The sequence below is a fragment of the Podarcis raffonei genome, chromosome 9 (genome assembly GCF_027172205.1).
Source record: "Podarcis raffonei isolate rPodRaf1 chromosome 9, rPodRaf1.pri, whole genome shotgun sequence".
In the NCBI taxonomy this organism is placed as follows: domain Eukaryota; kingdom Metazoa; phylum Chordata; class Lepidosauria; order Squamata; family Lacertidae; genus Podarcis; species Podarcis raffonei.
The window spans coordinates 59,148,588-59,174,743 of NC_070610.1; the positions used below are offsets into that span (position 1 = coordinate 59,148,588).

The following is a 26,156-nucleotide window of genomic DNA, read 5'->3' on the forward strand; positions in this document are numbered from 1 at the left end:
TCCTGTGTGAGGCTCTAATCGTAACCAAACTGCCAAGTTCCCCTTGCATTACAGAACCCTGAGAGAAAACTGCTCTGTTCATTGAAGAACTAGATATTCTAAGCCATCGGCCAGCTCAGCCATTCCATATCACAAAGCAAAAGTTGTTTACCAAAACCCAAAAGCCTTATAATTTGACCAACATGGGTCCTATGGCGGTGAATGGCTACTAAATTCACATTCTGCTTAAATCAATGGCCAAATTCCAATTTCCTACCTAACTGAGTATTTCTGGGAATGTTGTACCCACCAGACAGTGACTTTTCTTATAATTGCCTTGTGAGTGCACTCAAGCATAGACACAAAGCAGTACTAGCGCAGAAATTATAAATACGGCTATTCAGATGCCACAGGGAATTGATAACCATCAATTAAGTTCCATAACATGATCAAGGAGTGCTAGGCTGGCCAAGGCTCAAGGCCCTGCCAGATGCAGATGGTGTGGCCAGTTCAAGTGAGATCATCAGGCAGATCTAGATAATCACACAGAACACCAAAATCTGAAGTTGGCCTATGAGTGTCACATGTCACACGATCCATTGGAAAATATTAGAGAATCAACTGTGCTTGGACTACACAGATTGGATATTGCATGGGTAGCTACACATCAAACATGCCCCGTAGAGACAGGTGGGCTTAGGCTTCACTCTACAAGTTCTTATGGTTGTATGGCTTAGACATGCTTGGATGAAGCTGATTATCTGGACCAATTCCAAATCAGCACCAGCACCAGTTTTGGTCACTCTGCTTGATGACTTGCTTTGGGAGGAGGACAGGCACGTGGCTCTCCTTTATCTCCTTTCATACCATCAACCATGGTATCCTTCTGAAGTGACCACAGTGGTTCTGCTCTGTGCCATTCCCAAAAAACAGCATTGGTGGCATTTGCTTAGCATGACACTTGTGCTGTCAAGTCCTGCAGAGTTCTATTCCATCCCCATTGCTATTTAACATGTGATATAAGCCACTGGTTATGTTCATCAGGGGCTTTGGAGTCTGGAGTCATCCCTCCATACTATCGGAACAAGGTGGAGTTGTGTTGGTGCTGAAGCAGTGCCTGAGACAGTCATGGGCTGGAAAAGGGCCAATAAACTGAATCCTAACAAGATGAAGGAGCTGGCGGCAAGTTGCCTCTCCCCCTCAACTCCGTAATGAAAATATATCTGCTCTGAGCTACTAGCTGAAGTGATGTCATCTAAATCTCTTCTGGGAGCCTGGTGGATAAATAGGACTGCTATTCAGAAATATAACAATAAATGGGGTGGGGGTGGGGGGTGTAGGAAATCTCCAATTACCCATGGAGTGAAATATATTTTGCCACAAGGTCCATTCTGACAAATCATTTGTTAGAACAATCTGTTAAAACATACTGAAAATTTTGCCATTCATAAAAAGGAGGCACCTGGAGCTAGGGTAGGCTGACAGAAGGGTAATTGAATGCAAAATATTTCTCTTTCCTTTTGGCTAAACTTAAAATCATGAACAGGCACTAACAAGCCAGTGAAGTAGCCTTGAGGAACTTCCCTATATTTATCTGCCAGCCTCTCCTAACAGGTGTTGCCATAGGAAGATCTATACAAAGCAAAACACTAAGTCAATAAAAAACGCACTTAAAGAAAGGCTGGTAGTGGAATTTTACACCTGTCCACTCAGAAGCAAATCCCACCTAGTTCAATGGGACTCTCAGGTAAGCAAATATAGGATTGCAGCTTAAGGAATGAAAGTATGACAAAATATGAAATGAGTGAAATGTTAATAAAAGGGGGGGGGGACGCCACACCTTACCCTTTCCACAAACATCATGGGAACACTTTTGATGTCATATTTTCAAAATTCATTTAAATAAATATAGTTTATTTGCCGGTGAGCTCTAGAGGTCAAACTAGATGTGACAGGGACAATCACATTTGTTTGCTGTGCATCAGCTCTGTTCAGATATAAAGTTGGGACCTGCTCCCTTCCTTCCACTTGAGGCACTTGCCTCTCTAGCCTGGTTCACTTCCCACACTGGAGCCAGACTGGAGAGAAATGTTTCTGCAGCAACAGAGTGCAATGATAAGTAAATGGATGGGGGCAGGTCCCAGTTCTCATAGTCCCATCCCTCTGTGCTTCAGGGGAGAATGTCCTCTACAAGATGGAAGTGAATTGCATCTGGCCCAGTTCTTCATTTTGACACATGACACTATGAAACATGGCACTCCCATGCCAGTAACTGCCAAAATATGTAGAAACAATTGGGTGTGCACTCCAAATCAACCTTTGACCTACCACAGAACACACGCTTCAAATCTAGACTCATCACATGCCCAGTTCTCAGTGGAGATGTTAAACCCTTGTCTAGCCTCTAACATTTCAGAATGCAAGCAGGGACTGAGATAACTAAATGTTCCTCCATACCAAAAATAAATAAATAATCCCTGCACATAAAAGACTACTAGTTTTAAGGGAGAAGGGTTCTGGCCTTGTTTTTGCATGGATAAAAGATTTTAGGAACAATATTAAATAATGTAGTCGGAAGGGGTGCAGCCCAGGCATAGGTTTGCCACCTCAGTGAAAATGAGGCCATAGTCTCAACGGTCAGCCTAGGGCTTTGGTCTTTGCAGAATCAAAATGCAACTGGAACTGCATTTTAGAAAGAAGTTGACAATAAAGATTGTAGTGTTGCAGATGTACTTTATTCATGCAAAGTGGGACATGAGCTTTAAAGCTGCCATTTGTCTAAAAAGCCTGCTTGGAATATTATGTCTATTGGTAGGATGGGGAAGGGCTGAAAAAGTCCAGACTGGTCTTTGCTGTTGGGGAAAAAAGGATGTGTGCCAGGAATTTCCAAGGAGCCATTTTTTAATTCATGCAGAAAGAAAGCAGTCTTAAGTTTTCAGAACTGGCTTTCGAACAGGCTACCACTATTACTTTGGAAACGGCATTGCCTACTTGTGCAAGTTTGCTCAGCACTTGTTCAAACTATAGATTTTTAAATGAACAAATACTGCAAACACCATAAGCCTTCACAGTTCTCTCCTTCAAATGAAACTTGCTTTGTAGTTCTACCCTGGAACTTAACATTGCTTGGGGAGTACGAGGCGACTACAAATCTCTACTTGGCAAAATACAAGCTTGATGCTAAATAATAATTAGCAATTCGCTATCTAATGCTTTGTGCATTCCCTCTCCATTGACCAGAACATATAAATAAAAAAATGGAAGCCTTGAATTTACAATAGTCCCTTTTATAAAAACAAACTAACTGAATTAGCCCTTTAGACCTCTCACATAAGCAAGTACGTACAACCATAGTACACTTTTCATTTTTCTAATCAAAATTCTTAGGGAACCCCACCCAAGGGTTTGGTTACTTATTTATTTGCTGCATTTCTACTCCACCTTTCCTCCAAGGAGCTCAATGTGGTGCACATAGCTCTTCTCCTCCCCCTTTTATCATCAGAAGGTAGGTAAGGCTGAAAGTGAGCGAAGATGAGCTGCTGCAGCTACTACTACAATTCTTTTCAAAAAGTAAAATTTGTGAACCAGTGTGGAACAAAACAAAACTGCTTGTATAACTGTGCAATTGACACTTTATAAATATCCTTTTGCCCAAACCTTCCAGTAACAGATTATACTGTTTCAGTCATTCTCACACTGCTTTGGTTGGGAAGTGACTAGGCAAGACTTTCCTCTTTCTATTGCAACCTCCATTTCTGTTACAGTGGTACCTCTGGATATGCACACCTCTGGTTGCATATCCTTCAGGATGTGAATGCGGCAAAGTATTTTTCTGGGTTTTGCCATGTGTGCATGTGCAGAAGCACTCTACACACCAAGCGCATGCACAGAAGCGCTCTCAGAACAGGCACCTCCAGGTGCAAATTCCTCGGGATCCGACCGGAGCTCCGGAACGGATCCTGTGTGCAACCGGAGGTACCACTGTATATCCAAAGCAAGCAGCAGTAGTACATACAATTTTTTAAAAAAGTGAGTACCATCCTAGCTCTGGTGCCCTCTAGATATTTTGACCATAGGTCACACCATTCCTGACCATTGGACATGATGACAGGGGCTGATGGGAGTTTCAGCCCAACAACACCTGGAGAGTATCAGGCTGGGGAAAGCTGCTGTAAAGTGACAAGCAAATTGATGGTTTAATAATCATAACCAAAATAATAAATGGCAAGTAAATTATGAACTTACTTTAACTTGTGGATATGATTTTTTGTTCTTCTCGCTAGAAGCTCCAGGAAGTCCACCATGCGATGGTCCTTCACAAACGTACCGGAAGCGAAAACCCCTCTGAGGAGATCAGTTTTTAAAAGGTTAATGAATTAACTTCTCACACAACGCCAGCTTCTTTACTGCACTGGTGAGTAAAGAGAATGCATTAATTTTTACTTCTTCACTTTCTCTGCCCCTATACTAATTTTATGTTGCTTATTGAATTTCTGTGCCACACTTCATCACATAGTGACCCCAGAGCGAGTAACACAATAAAAGAAAGGCAATACAGTTGTGGCTTGGTTCCTGAAAGCCTTGCGACTTGAACGTTTTGGCTCCCGAATGCTGCAAACCCAGAAATGGGTGCTCTGGTTTGCGAATGTTTTTTGGAAGCCAAATGTCAGATGTGGCTTGTGCAGCTTCCAATTGGCTGCAGGAAGCTCCTGCAGCCAATCGGAAACAACACCTTGGTTTTTGAACATTTTCGGAAGTCGAACGGACTTCCTGAACGGAGTCCGTTCAAGAACCAAGGTACGAATGTACAATAAATCTTCCTTAAAATGCAATAAATTGTGGATTGCTTAAAACAGAGAGAACGAGGAGATATTTCTTAAGTAGGCCTAAAAGGAAATGGAATTACATGATGTGTTAGGGAGGAGCTGTTAGAATGAGTGGCATTTTAAATATAGCTATTATGAACATTGGGTGGTTTCCAACAAAGTAGATCCGCTAGTGCAAAGACTTTTGGCTATGCAATGGAACTTTCCTTTCCTTTCCTTTCCTTTCCTTTCCTTTCCTTTCCTTTCCTTTCCTTTCCTCTCCTCTCCCCTCCTCTCCTCTCCTTGCACCCTGCAAATCTGACCTGGGTCTTCCCCCAAATATCTGGCGGATATTGGGGGGGGGCATTGTGCAGATGGAAAGCTTTATGCTAGTGAATCTAATTCAGAGTTTCCCAAACTTCCACTTGTTCTTGGACTACAATTCCCATAATCCCTGACCACTTTCCTGCTAGCTAAGGGTGATGGGAGTTGTAGCTCAAAACAGTTGGAGACCCAGGTTTGGGAAACCCATATCTAATTTATTGTATAATGCCTGTTGTATTTTAAGAGTAATTGATGTGTCATGAATCTGTATTCTCTTTTGATAGTTGTAGATATTGATATAAAAAATAAAGTTTTAAAACTACAACGGAACAAGGGTAAAGTTATAATGATGTATTCACTTGGTTTGTTCCTCCCTAAATTGTTAAGATACAACTACAGCTGACCATACACTGTAATATGACACCTCATATATCACATTAACACAACTAATATTTAAAAATTATACTGTTATCTAACAGTATACTTGGAAAAATAAATTTTGTTACTGTGTTAGTCTTTATTTCTTTACTATCCATAACAATCATGAACCAAACTTAAAGATAAGTTTGGGATATTGGGGAGATAAACTCACAGACTGCCATGATAACCAAAGCCTGAACACTCCACAAAAACTGCCTGTCCAATCCATGGAAACATGCTCCCAAAATAATAGGAGCATATTTCAAACATCACTTTCATGCAGATGGCAACCCTGCCTGAACGGCATTCCCTTCCAGTGTAGGAAATCTCGAACAGAGTCACAGCCCTGTTAAACTCAGAAAATGAGATACTTGGAGCCAGTCCTTTTACTGGTCCGTTTCTTTCTTTCTTTCTTTCTTTCTTTCTTTCTTTCTTTCTCTCTCTCTCTCTCTCTCTCTCTCTCTCGCTCTCTCTCTCTATATATGGAATTTTGTTTATTTGTTTGTTTATTTATTTATTTCACATACTGCCTGATTATAGTGACACCTCTAAGCAGTTTACAATGGTAAATACACTCAAGGCTGTAAGTTAAATAGGAACTGGTTGTTACATAAACCAGCAGGATATTTTGCCCATTATAAAGAATTGGGCAACAAAGGGCTTGTCCACAGCTCTGTTTGCCAGAAAAACTATGGTTTAGTGCTGAATCCAGAAAAACAGCAATTGGATTTTCTACAGATTGCTGTTTGTTCTGATTTACCATTAAAGAGCAGGTTTTCCCGGGAAAAGTGGTGAGGCAAAGTTCAAACTGCTCAGACCTGTGCCTAGAAAGAATGGGACACACAGAAAGTGTTTTTTGCACCAGTGCTTTCTTGGCATGGAACAAGTGGAAGTGTGGACAAGCCCAAACTGTGGAAGCACCATGATTTTTGCTGTAACACACTAACATGGCCACTGCAGGAAGACACTTGCTTTCAGTGTAACATACCTCCCCAAACTGCTGCACTGATACAAGAATACATAACCTTATCGTACCCATAGCCCTTGATGTCATGAAGCAAGATATCTAAAACAAACAAGTAAGCAGGCCACACGTTTACAACATTTAGAGGCTGTCTCAAATTCTAATCATCTTCAGCCCACAGCTAGCCATCCTACTCAAAACAATAGCTCTCAAAATGAGTAAGCAACCGCAAAGCTATTCTGTCCAGATCTTTTTCCATTTTAACACTACAACGGATGTTCGACTTTCACTCCAAATTTGCTGCAAATGCTTCAACATTCTCAGGAGAGGAAACCATACTTCGCTCACGCAAGCAGCAGCACTGGGGCAATTCTTAAGATACAGCTTATATTGTAGGCATTGAGGCTATGATGCAGGGCTTACATGGTGCATAGCTTAATTCATTCCTGCAGTGCTGGATTTGCTCAAACAGTGCTTGCCTTACTTATAGCTGGCTCATGCACCACTGATGATTGTATTAAGACACATTAAAAGCTCATCCCCCCTCCCCCACGATCCTGGGAACTGTAGACTGCTGGGAATTGTATCTGTGAGCAGTAAACTATAGTCCCCAGGATTCTTTGGAGGAACCCATGTGCTTTAAATGTCCATGTTCAACCTACATCAGTATAGTGGTTCAGACATTATTATTAGGAGGGACCAGAGCTTAGTAGCAAACAAGCATACTTTGAATACAGAAGGTTCCAGGCATCTCCAGTTAAAAGCAGCGGATGGCAGGTGATAGGAAAAAGCTTTTCCCGAGACTGCAGAGAGCAGTCATTGAATATTTCATGGGGCTAAATCAGGCTTCCTCAACCTTTGGCCTACAACTCCCATGATCTCTAGCTAGCAGGACCAGTGGTCAGGGATGATGGGAATTGTAGTCTCAAAGGGCCGAGGTTGAGGAAGCCTGGGCTAGATGGACAAGAAGCCTGAGACAGCTTCCTAAAGTGTTACAAAAATGTCAAGCTCTGTTTTGACAATAGAAAAGCAAGTGGCCAGATGTCTTTAGCACCTGTCTTCCTCTTCTGTGATAATTTTCTGCCACTATTCCTGGTTTCAGGCAAAGTATGGTTCATATCTGTCCTGTAGATCAGGACTGAATAACAAGATTTGATCCTGGTTTGCAGGAGAAGCCGTCCATAAGCTGCTTTGATGGTAAGCTGGTTTGTCTAAAAGGAAAATTAAAAGTAGGGAGCCAGGCTGTGTGAGCTGTGCTGAGAACCTTGCTATAGGGTAGGGGGCACCAGAAAAAAGCAGGGCATGGAAGTTTTTAACCACTATTGTTCTTAAGATCAACTAACCACCTGTTCAAAAAGAAAGAAAAAGAGAATCATAACAACGTACTTTCCGAAGTTGCCGAAGGGGGGGGGGCATATTTGCATAACAAGAGAAGGTATGAATGATAAAGATCTAGGTGGCTAATCAATGCTGAAATAAAATCAAAAAACAAAGACTTGAGCCCTAGAATATTCAGGGGTTCTTGACTTGCTCCTATTTAAGGATATTTTGTTCCAGTTTTCCTTTGTACACTATTTTACACTCCTTTGGGGAAAACATGTATTCTACATTGTAGTGATGGTCAATATGGAATGGTCAATATGGAAATTTCAGGTATTGTTGTACATTAGCCCAAGCTAGCATGGCCAATTGACAGAGATTCTGGGAGTCACAGACCAACATGTGGAGGGCACCACATGGGCTACTCCCCACTGTAGAAGTACCACACAGATGTGGGCTCCCTTATGGCTTATATTTACTTACAGCTACCCTGCCAAAACAAGGCATCCTCATTGGGAATCTTCTTGTTTAAAGGAATATATTTTTATTCCTGTCATTTAGATGCCCAACAGGTTCAAACAAACCAAAAGCAACAATATTAAGTCACCCATAACAAGACAGACTAGATATGGAACCAGAGTACAAAATGTTGTTCAACATTTCTAAATCTAGCATTACAGTAGTTAACTGAGAGATTGTTGTGGTAATTTCAAAACATCAATAGTCTTCTCTTACCTGCTTAGGTTGTTCAACAATTTGAAGGTATGGCCCATCACCTTGTTACAAAAAATGAAAGGAAGATAGGTTTTTTTAAAAAAATATAAGATTTTCCTATTTTGCTTTTTTTAGGATAACAGTTCACTTTAAAATTTCTCCCCTTTGTCACTCCCCCCCTCAAGCAGAATTCACCCTTCCCCCTTCAAGTATAATCAGGTGGGCACATTCTGGTCTGAGAAAAAGTTTAAGTTAGGATTGAATAATCTATATATCCAAAAACAGCACAAGGAGTTAGTAAAAGTAGAGGTGTTACTGCCTCTATTTTTATATTTATAAAAATAAAATGTTATATTTGCAAAGCCACAATTTTGCATATGATGCCTTAAGAAAATGAGGATTCATGTACAACTTTGATCTGAAAACCTTTTTGGTTATACTTATATTGTATTACTTTAATTCTGCTCAACTATGAAAAAAAAGAATCTTAACAGATCCAAGGAGCATCAAGATCAGCTGAGAATAGCCTTGAGTTCCCCGACTATAAAAAGCACAATTTTCTACAAACAAGTTATCTAAAACAATTCTGCAATGATTATCAAAGTATATAATAAGGTTGTCCCTTGTCAAATAATGAGAGACAATTTTGTTCATGTGTGTCTTTTGGTTAAGAATTGGGCAAGCTTGCTCAGTTTTAAGATTCACTGTGTTTTATTAACTGTTTGTAGTAGTAGTAGTGATTTCAAACTGCTTTCTGATAATTTACTTCCACAACTTTAAGGGAAAGTAGATTTAAAATAAGGGTGGGGGATCTAAAAGTCCTCAGACAGTTTTCCACATGTACACTTCAGTTTTTCAGCCACCTCCTCCCTACCTTAGCTCCCTGTGCACAATGAAAAGTGCCCAAAAAATGTTGGCAGACCCTCCAGTGTGATTGTCACCAGAAGGGAAAATCAGGAACCCTTCTCATGAGTCCTTGGGAATGACGGTCACATTCACACCATGAATTTATAACACAGTTAACGCACATGACTTCCCCCAAAGAATCCTGCGAACCATCATTTGTTAAGGGTGCTGCCAACTGTAGCTCTGAGAGGAATAAACTACACTTCCCAAGATACTTTGGGGAGGAAGCCATGTACTTTAAATGTATGTTAAATGTGCTCCACAGATAGTGTGGGGATGTGAGTGATGTGTGCACCCACTTGTGCTTCCTAGGACCAGGGTAAATATACAGAATAACTAACAGCCAACTTTCAGCAGCAGCTTCAAATGTAGCAGTGAGGGGGAATGCATGTCAATTAAAGTGGGAGTTGTGGTGCGTGCCAAGTTCACACACATCATAGCAGAGAAAAAGAAATCTCCTTTGCACATAGCTTAGGAAGCACAGTAAAAGGGAGAGCAGGTCATTTGTACTTCCCCTTTCCCTACTTATTTATGATGTCAAACTTTGTAATGAATCATCCATGATGTGTAAGAAGGAAAAAGCACAAGGCAGCTTAAGTCCTTTATAAGACTGTATCAACAAAACTCTTTTCATATTTGAACAGTTGCAAGAAACAAGCGGCATTTATTGACAGAAAGTCCCCAGACTTTCCAAACATTTCACATCCATATAATGAAAAGAAGAATCAACTGTATTGCACTAATCCTTTTTATGCTAGCATGTTCCGTAAAAACACAACATCTGATTGTCAAAACGCTGAAGCTGGCATTTCCCAGTTCAATATGGGACAAGGGTCTTGCGCTCTTCTAAGCTATTTAGAATGGAAAATTTGGGTACAAACACATTCTCACATTACTACAATACCATAATGGGAGAAGTTGTCAGAGAAGGAAAAATATTTTTTTTGGTAACTATAATTTATAACTGTTTTAGACAAATATAAGTTTCTGAATATGACGCAATTTTACAAACCATCTCAGTCAAGCATAAATGATTTTTACCTGTGTGCAGGTGAAGATCAGATGTAATCATGCTTGTACTATTGAGCAGCTGATTCATCCCCATGATGTGGTCCATTCCATACACCTGCATTGAGAATATCTGTGCTTCTTAATAGATTTCAGGCTCTAGTAACTTATTTCAGGCTCTAGTAACAAAAATACTAATTTTACAGCTCTTGCTTCCTCACCCAATTTTGTTCTGCAGAGTTACCATAAGTATGCGAACTCTTTTCAATAGCTGGGTTGAATCAGTATACTATTTGATGAACTACCAGCAAATGTGTATCCCACTTTCTCCATATTGCATCCAATGTCTGTGACGCTAACAAGGTACATGAGAACCCAACGCGATCCCTGCTAGATCAGGCCAAAGGCTCATCTAGGCCAGCATCCTATTGTGACAGTGGCCACCAGATACCTACGTGAAGTGCAATGGTATTCACTTGTGATTCCCAAGAACTAGTATTCAGAGGCATACTGCTTCCACACAGCGCAGGAAAAAGATAGCTTTGTCCTCCATGAATTTGCCAAAAGCTCTTAATTACCTCTGAGGTTTTTCACTTGCTTGCTTTCTAATTTGTATTGCCTTACAGCTTCTTTGGGAGGAAGGGTGGGATGTAAATTCAATAAGTACGTAAATAAATGAAGCCATCCAAGTTGGTGGCCGTCATGTACATCTAGCGGGAACAAATTCCATGGTTTTCTATGTGCTGTGTGAATAAGTGCTTTCATCTGTTCTGATTCTTCCAATATTCAGTTTTATTGGAGAGAGGGAGGAAACCTTTCTACTCACTTTCTCCACATCATGTGTACAATTTTATACACACATATAAATATTCCTGCTTACTCGCTTTTTTCCTAAACAAAAAAGGCCTAAATGTTAGGCTAACGTTTCTTCATAGGAAGGTAGCCTTGTTCAGCAACAGAGATTCCTCTCTGCTTCTCATGCAAGGAAAAGAAGAGCTCCATCTATATCATGAAGAGAACCACAAATATACTGGAAGGCTCAGGACTGCAATCAGTAGCTGAAGTTCTGTATCCTGGAGACTTCCGGTCAGCGCCAGCGACTAATGGCGGATTCCCTCTGAGCTCCGGAGGGAATCGGCTCCGCGGGGACTGGGTCTGGCCGCTGCGGCGAAGCGGGGACCCGAAGAAATCACAGGCGGTGAAGCCTGTGAACTTGGAGACTCGGTGGGCTCCATTTGCCTTCCCGCTAGTAAGCGGTCCCTATTTATCTACTTGCACCCGGAGGTGCTTTCGAACTGCTAGGTTGGCAGGCGCTGGGACCGAGCAACGGGAGCGCACCCCACCGCAGGGATTCGAACCGCCGACCTTTCGATCGGCAAGCCCTAGGCGCTGAGGCTTTAACCCACAGCGCCACCCGTGTCCTGTGAGTACACAGCGCCACCCGTGAGTAGGATCAAGCAAATTAATTGGAGAAAAATTTCAGTAATTTTGGCACTGAAACGGGAAAGGTACAAACAGGAAGTCTGCCTTTCAGGCTTGTAAATAGATCAAAGCAAAGAGACTTTAAAGCTGTAACTTTGAAAGACGTTCTCTAAAGGCTTAAAATCCAACACCAAAAAAGCGATTCTCCTCCTGTTTGCAGGAGTGCAGGGGAGAAATTTGAGCATTATTTACCTGCAAGAAAAGAGGGAAGTAAAGATATATCTGCTGCCTCTAAAATCTGGGAACGGACTGCCTATGACAGGGAAAGCCGATCAGTGGGAAGAACTGTCAGCACGTTAAGGGTAAAGAATCCTGATATAACTCTGTGAAAGATACACTGTTTTTAGAACTGTTTTTGACTATAAAGTAACTTTTAAGGACACTGAAATTGTGGCTTTTAAGGGATACCGGGGACCTATAAGGACCATATTTGTTTTAAAAGTTGCAAAGTGAAGTTGGAAGTGTGTCCCCCTAGAGGAGACTATGTTGCAACAACAACTAAGCCACTAAGTAACCAAGCTTGGAAAATTCCTCTTCAAAACAAATCTACCAGGCATGAGACTGACCTTGGGTTTTGCATGAGAGTGTTATGGCAAATGAGAAAGGGAAGATAGAGCTGGCACAGGAAAAAACTACCAGGTCCGCTAGACAATACAAGACTGATATTACACATCAGAGAAGGGCTTCAACATCCGGAGCAGCAGGTACAGTAGGAACTGCTGCTTCGCAAGCAAAACCAAAAGCTATGTCATCTGAAGATTTATTGGCTCAGGCATTCGGCAAAATTAATGCATCTTTGGAAAACTTAGCCAAACAGGTTGCAGAGACAAATAAACAAGTAGCTGAGGCCTCAGCAAAAATTGACTTGAACACTACAAGTATTAATGAACTGGGAAAGAAGGTGAATTCTAACACACAGTCCATTGAAAAACTATTGGAGGAATCGGCCTCGACTCGAAAGATAGCAGAGGAAGCTAAGGAAATTGCAACCGCTGCTCAAGAGAAGATACCACTGGTATATAAGAAACTAGAGGATCACGACCTAACACTGTCTATGATTGAATTACAAGGAAAGGAGAGAAATTTAAGAATCAGAGCAGTACCTGAAAGCGAGAAAGACAACCTGGCAGACTTCCTTACAAAGGAATTTACAGATTTTTGGCAACAGGACCTGGGGAAGGAAGAATTCAAGGCCCAAAAAACTTTGAGAGACTATTTTGAAATAAATATGACTACTAATGTTGAAAAAAGAGTAATCTGGGATGCAAGTAAAGCTGTGATGAGAGGGTTCTTGATACAACAGAACGCAATAAAAAAGAGAAGTCGAAATGAGAAAAAAGATAAAATTTTGGAGAAAATAAAAGAAGGGGAGAAAAAACTGAGAGTAAAGCCAAAGTCACAGGAGATTTTGAGAGAAATAAAATTATATCAAGTACAATATATGGAATTGATGAATCAGGAAATAGAATGGAAAATTAAACAAATGAGACAGAAGACATTTGAATCAGCGAATAAATGTGGGAAACTACTGGCTTGGCAATTGAAAAAAAGACAAAAACAAAATACCATCACAAATTTGGAAGTAGAAGGAAAAGATATACACAATCCAACTGAGATTAGAAATTGCTTCCAGAAATACTTCAAACAATTATATGCACAAGGGCCACAGAATGAAATGGACATTGAACGCTTTTTGAAAACAAATGGATTACAAAAAATTTCACAAGAAAGCAAACTAATGTTGAATTGCAAAATATCTGACCAGGAGATAGAAGGTGCCATTCAAAATATGCAATTAGGCAAGTCTCCAGGACCGGATGGGCTGACTTCCAGATATTACAGATCTTTGAAAGAGTGGTTATTACAACCTTTGAAGGAAGTCTGTAATGAAATTTTGGAAGGGAAAAGAGCACCAGAATCGTGGAAAGAGGCGTATATTACACTTATACCAAAAACGGAAACTGAAAAGACACAACTTAAGAACTACCGTCCCATAACCTTATTAAATGAGGATTACAAAATTTTTGCTGATATTTTGGCTAAGAGACTGAAAAAAGTATTGATTGAGGCGATTCATAAGGACCAAGCGGGCTTTCTACCGGGAAGACATCTATCTGATAATCTGAGGAACATAATTGACATTTTGGAAAAGCTAGAAGTGAATATAAACACTAAAGCAGTTCTGATATTTGTGGATGCGGAGAAAGCTTTTGACAATATCTCTTGGAGTTTTATGAAAAAGAACCTACAGAGTATGGGGGTAGGCCAAGGCTTTGAGAATGGTATAGGTGCAATATATTCTGAACAAAATGCTAAATTAATTGTAAATAACGTGGTTACGGAACAATTTAAGATAGAAAAAGGGACACGACAAGGGTGCCCAATTTCCCCATTGCTTTTTATATCGGTCCTGGAGGTCCTGCTGAACATGATTAGAAGGGACCGGTTGGTTAAAGGTATACAGGTCGGAGCTAAACAGTATAAACTGAGAGCATTTGCAGATGACCTAGTTTTGACGTTACAAGAGCCAGAATCTAGTACTAAAAGAGTTTTAGAACTAATTCAAGAATTTGGTCAGGTGGCAGGATTCAAATTGAAGAAGTCAAAAACTAAGGTTTTAGAGAAAAACTTAACATTGACTGAAAGAGAGAAGTTTCAGAATGAAACAGGTTTAACTGTGGTTAAGAAAGTGAAATACCTGGGGATTAACATGACAGCTAAAAATGGGAATTTGTTTAAAGAGAACTATGAAAAATGTTGGATGGAAGTGAAAAAAGATTTAGAAATTTGGTCAAATTTGAAGCTTTCCTTGTTGGGTCGAATTGCAGCTATAAAGATGAATGTATTGCCTAGAATGTTGTTTTTGTTTCAAACATTGCAAATTGTGGACAAGATGGACTGTTTCAAGAAGTGGCAGAAAGACATTTCTAAATTTGTCTGGCAGGGCAAGAAGCCCAGAATAAAATTTAAGATATTAACTGATGCAAAGGAAAGGGGTGGATTTGCCCTGCCAGACTTTAAACTTTACTATGAATCAGCAGCGTTCTGCTGGTTGAAAGACTGGCTGCTTCTTGAGAACACAGACATTTTGGATCTAGAAGGTTTTAACAACTTTTTTGGGGGGTATGCATATTTGTGGTATGACAAGGTTAAAGCACATAAAGCATTTAAAAACCATATTGTTAGGAAAGCATTGTTTAATGTTTGGATTAGATATAAAGATTTATTGGAAAATAAAACCCCAAGGTGGTTGTCACCAATGGAAGCGAAAGCTCAGAAAAAGCTCAATATGGAGGCCAAATGGCCGAAGTATTGGGAAATTTTGGAACAAGAAGGAGATAGACTGAAACTGCAGAGTTTTGAGAAACTAAAAAACAAAGTGCAAGACTGGCTTCATTATTATCAGATAATGGAGGCTTACAATTTGGATAAGAAAGTTGGCTTCCAGGTGGAAAAATCTAAATTGGAAACAGAACTGTTAGAACCCAAAACTAAGATTTTGTCAAAAATGTATAACTTGCTGTTGAAATGGAACACTCAGGATGAGACGGTCAAATCTGCTCTGACCAAATGGGCACAAGATGTTGGACATAACATTATGTTTGCTGACTGGGAACAGTTGTGGACCACTGGGATGAAATTTACGGCATGTAATGCCTTAAGAGAAAATATTATGAAAATGATATATAGGTGGTACATGACCCCAGTCAAGCTTGCAAAAATTTACCATTTGCCCGACAACAAATGTTGGAAATGCAAAGAAAATGAAGGTACGTTCTTTCACCTTTGGTGGACGTGCCCTAAGATTAAGGCTTTCTGGGAAATGATCTATAACGAATTGAAAAATGTATTTAAATATACCTTCTTGAAGAAACCAGAGGCCTTTCTCTTGGGCATGGTCGACCAGTTGGTGTCAAAAAAGGATAGAACTTTCTTTATGTATGCTACAACAGCAGCAAGAATACTTATTGCAAAGTACTGGAAGACGCAAGATTTACCCACTCTGGAAGAATGGCAGATGAAGATGATTGACTGCATGGGATTGGCAGAAATGACTGGCAGAATCCGTGACCAGGGAGAAGAGTCGGCGGAAGAAGATTGGAAGAAATTCAAGGACTATCTACAGAAATATTGTAAAATTAATGAATGTTGAATGATGTCGGATAGAAATCAAGGGGTTTTTAGCTGTAATGCTTTGAGATAAGGATTTGCTGAATAAATAATTTGAATCGGAATACAAGAAGGGGAGGTATGAGGAGGTCAGGGAAATATGTCATTGAAAACTAAGTATTGTGAATTTTATGTGTTTTTAAACTTTTTTGCTTTTTTCTTTTTGTTTGTATAAAAATTGGAAACTTTAATAAATATCTTTTTAAAAAAATGAAGTTCTGTATCCTGTTACATATAGACTTCAAGGGTGCTAAGCACGTGGTAGAGGATTGCAGTCCATAGGCAAAGCACAAGCACGGATATATGGAATTGCAATAATACATAATATTGCACACATTCATTCCAAGAAGTCTCCCAGATCACGTGTGTGATCTCTTCCTTCAAAACCATCACATAGCCCACTTTTGAAAAGATGACATTAGGGCAAACTTCTAGTTCCTATAGCATATCTCAGGCGCATCCAATGTGGCACCCTCCAGATGGCAAACTCTAATCATACCCAACCAAGCATGGCCAATAGTCAGGGATGATGGGAGTTGTAGTTCCCAACATCTGAACTATTTCAACCGTATAAGGGTTTTCACAGAAGACCTAATAAGTGACTAATGAACACAGAGTGCTAACATCTGTAGAATTGCCAGTCCAACCAGACCAGTATGTTTTTTTTAAAAAAATAAAAATGTAAAGTTGTTCATGCTTCACCATTTGCAGTGGGTGGATGATCATATTTGGAAATTTTACTTTTTGCTAATTTGAACATGGGCGTAATACAAAGATGTGAATGTCAAAAAGTTGCAACACCCACTCATTAAAAGCAAATGAAGCAACAACTAAACCATAGTTATGACTCATACAGGATACACTAACCTAAAAATGCAATAGCAAGTAAACTTTTTTAATGGGTCTCTCATTCGCAGAGCTTACTTTGCATTTTCTTAGCAATATGGACAGAAAATAGATTATTATTTGTGCCCAAAATCTAGTTTCCTTTCACTATTTCTAGCACTTTCTTACACAGCTCTGCAATTATTTAGAAACAGAAACTGGAGAACAGGATCATATGCGTATACCTCATTTAAAGGAATACGTCCAAGGGAAAGTTATCTTAAAAATAAAGTAACACAGCAATATTAGAAGTACTCTGCCCTCAAATAACATATTCAATCAACAGAGAGAATGAAGAGCAGCTGAATAGCAACCGCTAATACCATTTTGCAGTCCCACCATGAATTCACTCAAGGTTGATGACTTCCAGCTGAGTCAAATCTATATTTATTTATTTGCAATCTTTATATGCTGCAACAACAGTACTCTTGGCAACTTAACACATGATGACGACAACAAAGAGCCTAATAATACATTCAAAACAGTCAATTCAAAACAGAGAGAAGAGAAATAAAACCGCAGAACCAGACCACTTTAAAGCAGAGCAGAGGAATAAAAACACATTAAGAGCAAAACAATCTTAAATCCACAACGGTTTAAAATGCCTGGGAAAATAAACTAAGGTGCCAAAAAAGAAATTACAGGAAGCACCAGGAGAGCCTGTCTCAGGGTGGTAACCATACCACTACTGGAGACACCTTTTTTCTTGTAGCTACTATACCTCACCTTACAAAGTAGCGGGTGCAGAGATTATGATCTCAAGGTTTAGGTCAGTACCTGTGTGAAGTGGCCATCTTTGAAGCAATGGTAGCGCACTGTGAAGGGCTCTTAAAAGATCAGAATCGCCACTTTGAATTGAATTCAGAAACTGACAGGGATGAAGTCCTCAATATGAGGTGGGGTCCCCCCTATTTGTTTTATAGGCTCAAACATCCCTTAGTTTTTAAAGTAGGGAACACAACTTCGCATAATGCTTTACACACATTTCAGCAGCATGTTACAACCATAGGGTAAAGAAAATGCTCACCTGAGGGTCCGTAACTCCCAAGAGATACGCATTGTCATCTGCCATTCCGAGAACTGAAACAATTAACCATATATTGCAAGTCAATGCATAGTTACAACAGCTACTGAGTCCATAAAGTCATCCAATAAAGTCAAACCGAAATCTCTAAGGAAAATAATCTATGTGAGATACAAAATGTTTCAGATGCTATTTTATACTGCACTATTTTTAAAGTTTTAGAAAGGATGACATCTCTAGATCAAGTTCAGTCCTTTATTGTTATAATAATCAGGGACGAAGTTGATTTAATTTTTTTGGGGAAATGTTTCTAAATAAACCAGCTCCGAAGTGATTCACACAACCGATCTGGCAAGCTGGAAACTGGGGTGTCATTCTCATAATGCCTGCAGAACTCATGCTGCTCAACTGTTTTATAATTTTATTTATATAATGTTCATTTATTTATATAAATAAAATACATTTATTTATATAATGGGGTTTTTTTGCTTAAAAAAAGTCTGAAGACATTGTATGATCAACTTTTTTAAAAAACAAAATGGTGGGCTGCTATACTTTTGTTTGTCTTCAGAAAAGGCAACGTGAGGGTAAGCAGAGCTTTGTCTTTTGTATGATCACCAATGCCAGTAATTTAGGAGGCATATGTGAAGCATCATTCACCAGTTAGTTCAGACATCTTGTAAAGACAAATCGTTTTCCATGTTTCCCCCCCTGTCCCATAAGAGTGGACCCTATTATTGCTAGATTTCTGGGGGTGCTTTTTTTAAACTGTTCTTTTACTAGTTTTAAGTTTCTATTTTTGTACAGAGATTTAAAATATCCAGGGGTTTAGAAATGCTTTTAAATAAACAAATAATCAACCACCATATGTATTTTGAAGCTTTATTCTTCCTCCTATTCACGCCCTCCCCCTCCCCTGCCCAAACTTTTATTACTGTAGTTGGAATACTGGAGAGGTAGAGGTTTCATACATCCCTAGAAAAATCCTTTAATTGCTAGGTATCAGTAACATTCCCTTTTTAGCACAATATCAGCTGACCAGGAATGCACGATGCAAGCTAGTTAGCTGAGGTATAACAAAAGCATCGCTAAATTTTCTTCGTCTTTCCCGTATGACTTATGAGCTAAGGGGACCCTCCTCTTAACTATATTGTCAATTGTCTAGAGAAACCTGTCAAGCAAGGTTCGCAGCTCCTTTGCAAAACAGATTTACCAATAAGCTCTTTCTCTCCCCCCTCCCCTTTATTCAGGGCTTTCTTTTGTGTGTGATAGTAGTCACTGGTACTTTTTTTATGGCCATGTCAGGCATTTTCTGAATGATGCTTTTATCAATATATCAGTACTGGAACCTCGTTTTTGATGATGATGAAGATGATGATGAAGAACAACAACATTATTCATTTTTTCTGGAGGAACTCACAGCCCTTTTAGTTTCTATTAAGCATGTATGATATGAGGAAACTATATTTTGAATGTATCAAATGTGACTCAGAAAAAGGAAGGTTTGGTTGTTACTGGATTTTCCAATGACAGCTACTTAGAAACAGACTTTTGCTTGCTATGGTAAATGTGATCTGAAATACATAACTGAACTTTGCATCATACATATCTGACCTGTGCATCGTTTTATTTATATTGGTTGATGCAAAACAGAATGATGCAAAAGGTCACATCTATACCATGCTTTTAAAGGAAGTGTAGTTTACCCCTCACAGAGCTACAATTCCCAGCAACCTTAGCAAATTACAGTGTCAAACATTCTGGGGAACCCATGCACTTTAAATGTGCTTTAAAAGTATAGTGTGTGGTTGACCTCAAACATTAGTAAAAGTTTAAGGTGAACTTATATTACCAAAAGATACCACTTCTTGTTAGAAGGGAAGGGTTCTTTTAAAATATTTTATTTTCAATTCTTTAGAATCAACACAGCATTAAAAAACAAATAAATATGCCCTCACAGATTCGTATTTCCTGTCGCCAATCCACCAGAGCTGATAATACTGATTAAACCTTGCAGAACTTTATCACAACCTTTGTCTATCAAATAAACCCAGACCACAATCCAGCATACCACTAACTGTGCAAACCCACTCACTTTTATTTCATCTCTGGGCTGTACTCAGGGCACAGTGAATTAACAGTGAGCAGTTCTCTTAAATGCAGACAGTGATCAAACTTCTTCCTCCTCTGGCATTCAATAAAACTCTGAGGTAGGCATGTTTTTAGAGCCCTGCCAGGTGTGGGTGGGTGCTATAACCCAATTACATTACAAACACCTGTGTGAAGCCTGAATCAATAGTTAAGATAAAACAGAGGCCACTACCTCAACCAAACCACTAATTGCTTTGCAAACCTAAGGCTACCACAATCAGTTTAGGTGGCTATTGCTGAGGGGGAATTTTAATATTCCACAGGGCATATGCAAAATTCCTTCATATCCAGGAGGAAAGCAACAGGACTCCCACAGTGTTATCACATGCAAAGAAAATCCCCCCCAGCTAAGAACAAAGGCATGCAAGCTGCAGTTTCATGCATTTGTCGATGATTCACAGCACCAGATAAATAACTAAAATAACCTTATATTTTCAAATAAGTATATTTCACAGTGCAAGCAAGCAAACCTACCAAAAGGTTGTCGAGTATGTATTTCTTTACATCTCAGATTCAAGTTTTCATGATTTCAGAAGTGCTAAACTAGGACTGCGCTGCAATCCACCCTCCAGCTACTTGTGGGAAAACCATTAATCTATGAAAGAAGTTTCCTTGGTTCTCCCCAAGGCAATTGAGAATTTATTTAGAATTTTGGTGAGTGCAGGGTTTTGAGTTATCCTTGCATGGATTAATGTAGATTTCTTGGCTGCTCACGCTTCCTGGCTGAAAAAGTCCAATAGGGGGAGTTACCAAATGATGCCTTGCCCTGGATTTTTTAAATTTGAAGTGCCAGCACCCAGGAGGACTGCAGACAGGAGGTCACTGGCAAAATTATATGTTGAATGAAAAATGGGACACTCACAGAAACCCCCATGGCCACCTCAAAAGTAAGGTGAGCGCATCTATGACACCTGACCCATGATTATTTAATTGTATTTCTCTCTTGCTTTTGATAATTCTTTAAAATATTTTATTTTCTCCATTTCTCACAGAGGGGGGAAAGCAGGAGAAAGTTTTGGTGCAACATTATTCTGTGGAACAGCTGTGGCCTAGACTTTATGGATAATCTATGAGAGGCTAGTGGCTGCACGGTCCTAACTTTTGTGTCCCCCCCCACCCCTTATTCTATTATTCTCTCAGAACTTTGTTAATATACTGAAATCCTGAGTGCTCTTCATTCCTCCAGCCCTGAATAGCAAGACATTGAATATAGCTGATTACATTTAGGCAGTCTCCTAAAGTTCTGGCCTGCAAGTTTCTGTGCAATACTGAGTTTCCCTATCCAGTGGATATGATCTCCAACGATCCAAGGCTATTCTGACATATTTCCCAATGCTAATTCACATACAGCCCCATAAACCTCAAGAATAAAGCAATCTGAAGTCTAGTAATTTGGCTCCTTTACAAACATTCAGTTCCTAGGTCATTAAAGGAGTTGATAAAAAACGGAAGTCCAGCAAAAGATAGTCTATCATGCTCAGACTTTTGTCGTGACCATACTGGATCTATAAAACAACATTTGGCATATTAGACCTAGCCCCTTTTCTTGTTCAATTACAGCAAATAAAAATATGAGACAAAGCTCAGAAAGCCTAACAGATTACAAAAGTGGACAAATGTTCACTAAGCGCTATGTGTATTATTCATTCCCAATGTGACATTCACTGTAACCTCTAGCCCAGAGAGGGCTAGATTTGGAACAAAGATGGGTGGTTCACCCCTGAGATTCAATATTATATATTAATGCTAAAAACAAGTAACACTGGTTTTATTTCTTGTTGAGCAATCTTTTTATTTATTACAGACCTGTGCTGAACCAAAGGAACTGTTCTGGAAACTTTGCTAATGCCATCTTGCTAGTCAAGATAACCCCACAATTAACTGGTAGTGGTTGTAGTAATAAGTTCATATACACTTATACTCTCTTGCTTTGATGTTACCCTTATCTGTGGGGCTTGGGGTGCTAGGTTCTGAGCCCAGAAAGGGGAACTGTCTGTAAGGTTTGGGTATTTGTCATCTATGCCCTCATCTAGTCAGATAAATGACATGTTCTGCTTTGCTGTATAAAGAACACTTAAACATTTGCTTGGGTGTGGGCAAGCCATCTCCTTGCTGCAGAGTCCGTCCTGCATCTGCAAAGGTTAGGAGAATTGGCAGGCTGATTTGCTGTAAGTCTGCACCTTCTTTAATAAAGCACTGCAACTGATCGCTTTGGCATGTTTGGCATCCTTTGGTATACCTGCACCCAACTACTCCAAGCCCTCCTTTGGGCCACCGGATCAGGACAAGATCTGTAAAAAAACCCTGTATAAGAGTTTGTGCATCTTTTTTCACCCCAAGCTATAAAATGGCCTGGTTCACCTGCAACAAAGTGCTGAGTCCAGCAAAGACTTGCACCAACTTTGCTTTTCATCAGGATCCAGCACAGTCACACTAACCCAGGCATAGGCAAACTCAGCCCTCCAGATGTTTTGGGACTACAGCTCCCATCATGCCTAGCTAACAGGACAAGTGGTCAGGGATGATGGGAATTGTAGTCTCAAAACATCTGGAGGGCTGAGTTTGCCTATGCCTGCACTAACCTATGGTTTATCTTAGTAGGAACTCTGTCTGGGCACTTAAACCTCTGTCAATTGCTAAGTTTTGTGTTGTTGCTGTTTTGAAAAAAGAAACACTCTGGCACATTTCACTAGCTGGGACAAAACAGCACCCCACATATAAAATTCAGTTGGCTTTCTTGGAATACTTGGGTGTTTGTTCTGCAAAGAAGGAAAACTGTAAATGGCTGAAATTGGGGACATGGTTTACAAGAAATGCTTCATGAGAATTGCATTATAGGTCTACATCTGTGTAAATCCTACAATGAAAAGTGCACCTGGGGTAGGTTTGCCATACATCAGGAATTTTCCAGACATACCTGGAATACTGCAGTCGGAAACAGCGTCTGGGAGGAAATTGGCAGAATGTTCAGGAAAATCCGGACGTATGACAACCCATGTTGGCAATGTCGTTTTTGCCAAATTTCCCTTAAAAATAGCTTAGACCACATCTTATGTGTCTGTACTGTTACTTTTTGAAATATAGCAACCCCAACCCGGAGGGGAATTTTACAGCTGAATGCCTGGGTTAGAGAATGAGAGAGGAATGAAATAAAACTTATGAATGGAGGTAACTCTAATTCTGTTCCGGAAAAAGCAAATTCTGGAGCAGGCTTCCTCAACCTCGGCCCTCCAGATGTTTTGAGACTACAATTCCCATCATCCCTGACCACTGGTCCTGCTAGCTAGGAATGGGAGTTGTAGGCCAAAAACATCTAGAGGGCCGAGGTTGAGGAAGCCTGTTCTGGAGCATTGCAGGAATTGTCTCAGCCTGTGTATCAGACAGTGCCAGTTATAGGAAGGGCAAACTTCCCATATAGTATTCATTTTAAAAACCCATGCAGACGATGCAAATAAAAGCATTTTGTGCAAATATTTGCTTATTTACATAATTTATTCTCCTCCTGCTCTGTTAGTCATTTGGGAAGAGAATTAGGCAGAGCACTAAAGACTTGTTCTGGGGAAATCCTGCACACTGAAATCCAGCCACCTGCGCTTCCAAACTCCTAAGATTACACAAGGCATTGAATGACTAGCACAGCTTTGAAGTCTTTTAGTGGTTAGAACTACCCACTATTAGGATGGCGACTTTTTCATCCAGTACCACAGTCTAAATTTACATACAGCACAGTCACAAAACTGTGGGGGAAATCCAGTAATTCAGTTTGCATGCAGAAAACAACAACAATATACAGTTGTTATGAGAATGTGCTTTCAGGAATGCAGTATTTGCTAGTTGGCATTTCTGCACACATATTGGCACTGAAACATTAGGTACAAAAAACAATTGGAAAGACCATTAAGAAATCAGGAATTGCTTAATATAGTAATTTCTGGGTGTAAATAATAGTTATATCACCATCTAATGGAGCAAGCAAAAGAAATGGGGGTAGGTATCACTATGAAACTATCCTTCCTAAATTATATTAATTGCCTGTAATACATGTTGCATGATACTATGCTTATATAAGCAAAACCTAGTTTAAACAGTGTTGCAGACACTGGGTGAAACAACTTCTTAATATCTCATGAACAGCAAGTAAAAAAAAGAGATTCAGTGTATCTTTTTTGTGCAACTTTAGAGCTTAGAATGTATATCAAGGAAGTCATAAAATGTAACACTAATTGAAAGCTGAAAGACGTTTAGATTATCTTTAATAAAAGTATTTCAACACCCCCCCCTTAAAAGAGAAACAACCCTACGGTGTGTAACACTCGCAGCAATTGGGAATTGCATTTAAGAAGTTTTGTTTGCAAATGAGGCATATATGCAAAGAGGACATAATAGAAAGAGAAACTTGAGTTTGTTCACCTGAGAATTTACCTGTTGTAAGATTGGGAAGGCAGTTTCCCATTTCAAAAATGAATCCCCATACAATATTGGGGGAAAGCCATAGCTCAGAGGTACAGTACATACTTTGCATGGAAAAAGGTGTTAGGTTCAAACTCTGGCATCTTCAGGTAAGTTTGGAAGAGACTCCTTCAAGCCGGAAATCCCTGGGAGCTGCTGTCAATTGGTGTCAACAGTACTGAGTGATCTGACTTGGTATCAAGGCAGCTTCCTATGTTCTTATTAAAATAATGCAGTCTAAAATCATGTAGAACATAGGGAAGGGAAGACTTTATGCACCCAGTTCTCAATCAAAACCATTCACTTCATGTTTTGTAAAACTTCCCGAGGGAATCACGTGGTTTTAGAGTTGCTCGGGCTTCCCTAAGCCAAAGAATGCCAAAACATTAAAATCCGTGCAAAAAGAAAAATGAATTATTCCCAGTTCCATGAAAGAAACCTCAGCCTGTATAGAAGAAGTGATTATCCAATCACTTAAAGCTAAACAAATTCTGCCCAGAATTGCTCTTGCTGGGTTAAAGGGAAATGGCCATAATTGTGCCGAGCATACCGCAAAAGATCTACGGAGGGGGTAAAATGCTTTCAAGGGACAATAACTAGTTCTTCAGCTCAATACTTTTTTTTCTGGCAGTTACTTATCTATGAGTCAATAAAACAAAACAAGTTATGGCAGGGATAAACGTGCTAATGCCTCTTCAAATACAACCAAATAATAAGCATTTGTGATATCACATTTCAAATGTGATTTCACATTATTTGTGAATGCAACCATGATTATTTGTTCAGCAAAACATGAGCTGTCTCACCATTGAACTGACAAACCACTTTTTGTTTCTCAAAATCCTGGCTTGTTTTAAGCTGCTCTTACCCCATGTCTCTGTAGCTTGGTGACCATCTTGGGGGGGGGGGCAGCAAAGCAAACTGTGGTTAAGCAAGGCTATTGATTTCAGATATAACACCATACCACAGTTAAAACAACCCATGGGTCAGAAGCCAAGAAACCATGGTTTCATATCATAGTTTGTTGCCCAGAAATAAACCATAGTTTGTCTGCTGAGGTGGAGCCACACTTCGGCAAAATGAACCATAGTTTAGCATTATGTGTGAAACTGATCTTTGCCTCAATAATCACTACAAGGTCAAATCAGTATTGCTATTTTCCACACTACAGAAGAGCACACAGCTATCTGCATGCATCCCTGCTAGTACTTAACTGGCATAACAGAAGCAACAAATTAGAAGGCAGGAACAAACACAAAAGAAAAGGCCTGTAATGAATGGGAAAGCCCAAGCTTGCTCTTCATATACAAATCCAAGTATGTGTGGGTGTCGACTATTCCAGTCTAATTTGAATAGAGAAATGGTGGATTAACAGCTAAAAAATGCTCAAATGTGGACAAGTCTATATTCCCATGTTGCATTAAGCACTCTTGAGCATCCCGTGTTATTTCTCTGCATGTTGTTAATATAGAACTGGAAGTGCAAAGGTATGCTTTGGAGCTGAATATAATACCTACATTCTATAGCCTATCCAATGAAGCTCATCCCATCGTTC

The 26,156-nt window shown here is 39.7% G+C and overlaps 1 protein-coding gene across 3 annotated transcripts in view; it reads right to left on the reverse strand.

Moving 5' to 3' along the window:
- NFKB1 (nuclear factor kappa B subunit 1) overlaps nucleotides 1-26,156 on the reverse strand; it is a 74,189-nt gene that overhangs the window by 40,323 nt on the left and 7,710 nt on the right. For 2 of the 3 annotated variants that reach the window (XM_053403944.1, XM_053403941.1), the window contains exons 2-5: nucleotides 18,005-18,057; nucleotides 10,474-10,558; nucleotides 8,548-8,588; nucleotides 4,225-4,323 (exon numbers count right to left, since the gene is read on the reverse strand). In XM_053403944.1, the coding sequence (XP_053259919.1) occupies nucleotides 4,225-4,323; nucleotides 8,548-8,588; nucleotides 10,474-10,558; nucleotides 18,005-18,049 (270 nt within the window). In that variant the 5' untranslated portion in view covers nucleotides 18,050-18,057. The remainder of the gene's footprint in view (nucleotides 1-4,224; nucleotides 4,324-8,547; nucleotides 8,589-10,473; nucleotides 10,559-18,004; nucleotides 18,058-26,156) is intronic. The other variant, XM_053403945.1, reaches the window with a different exon arrangement.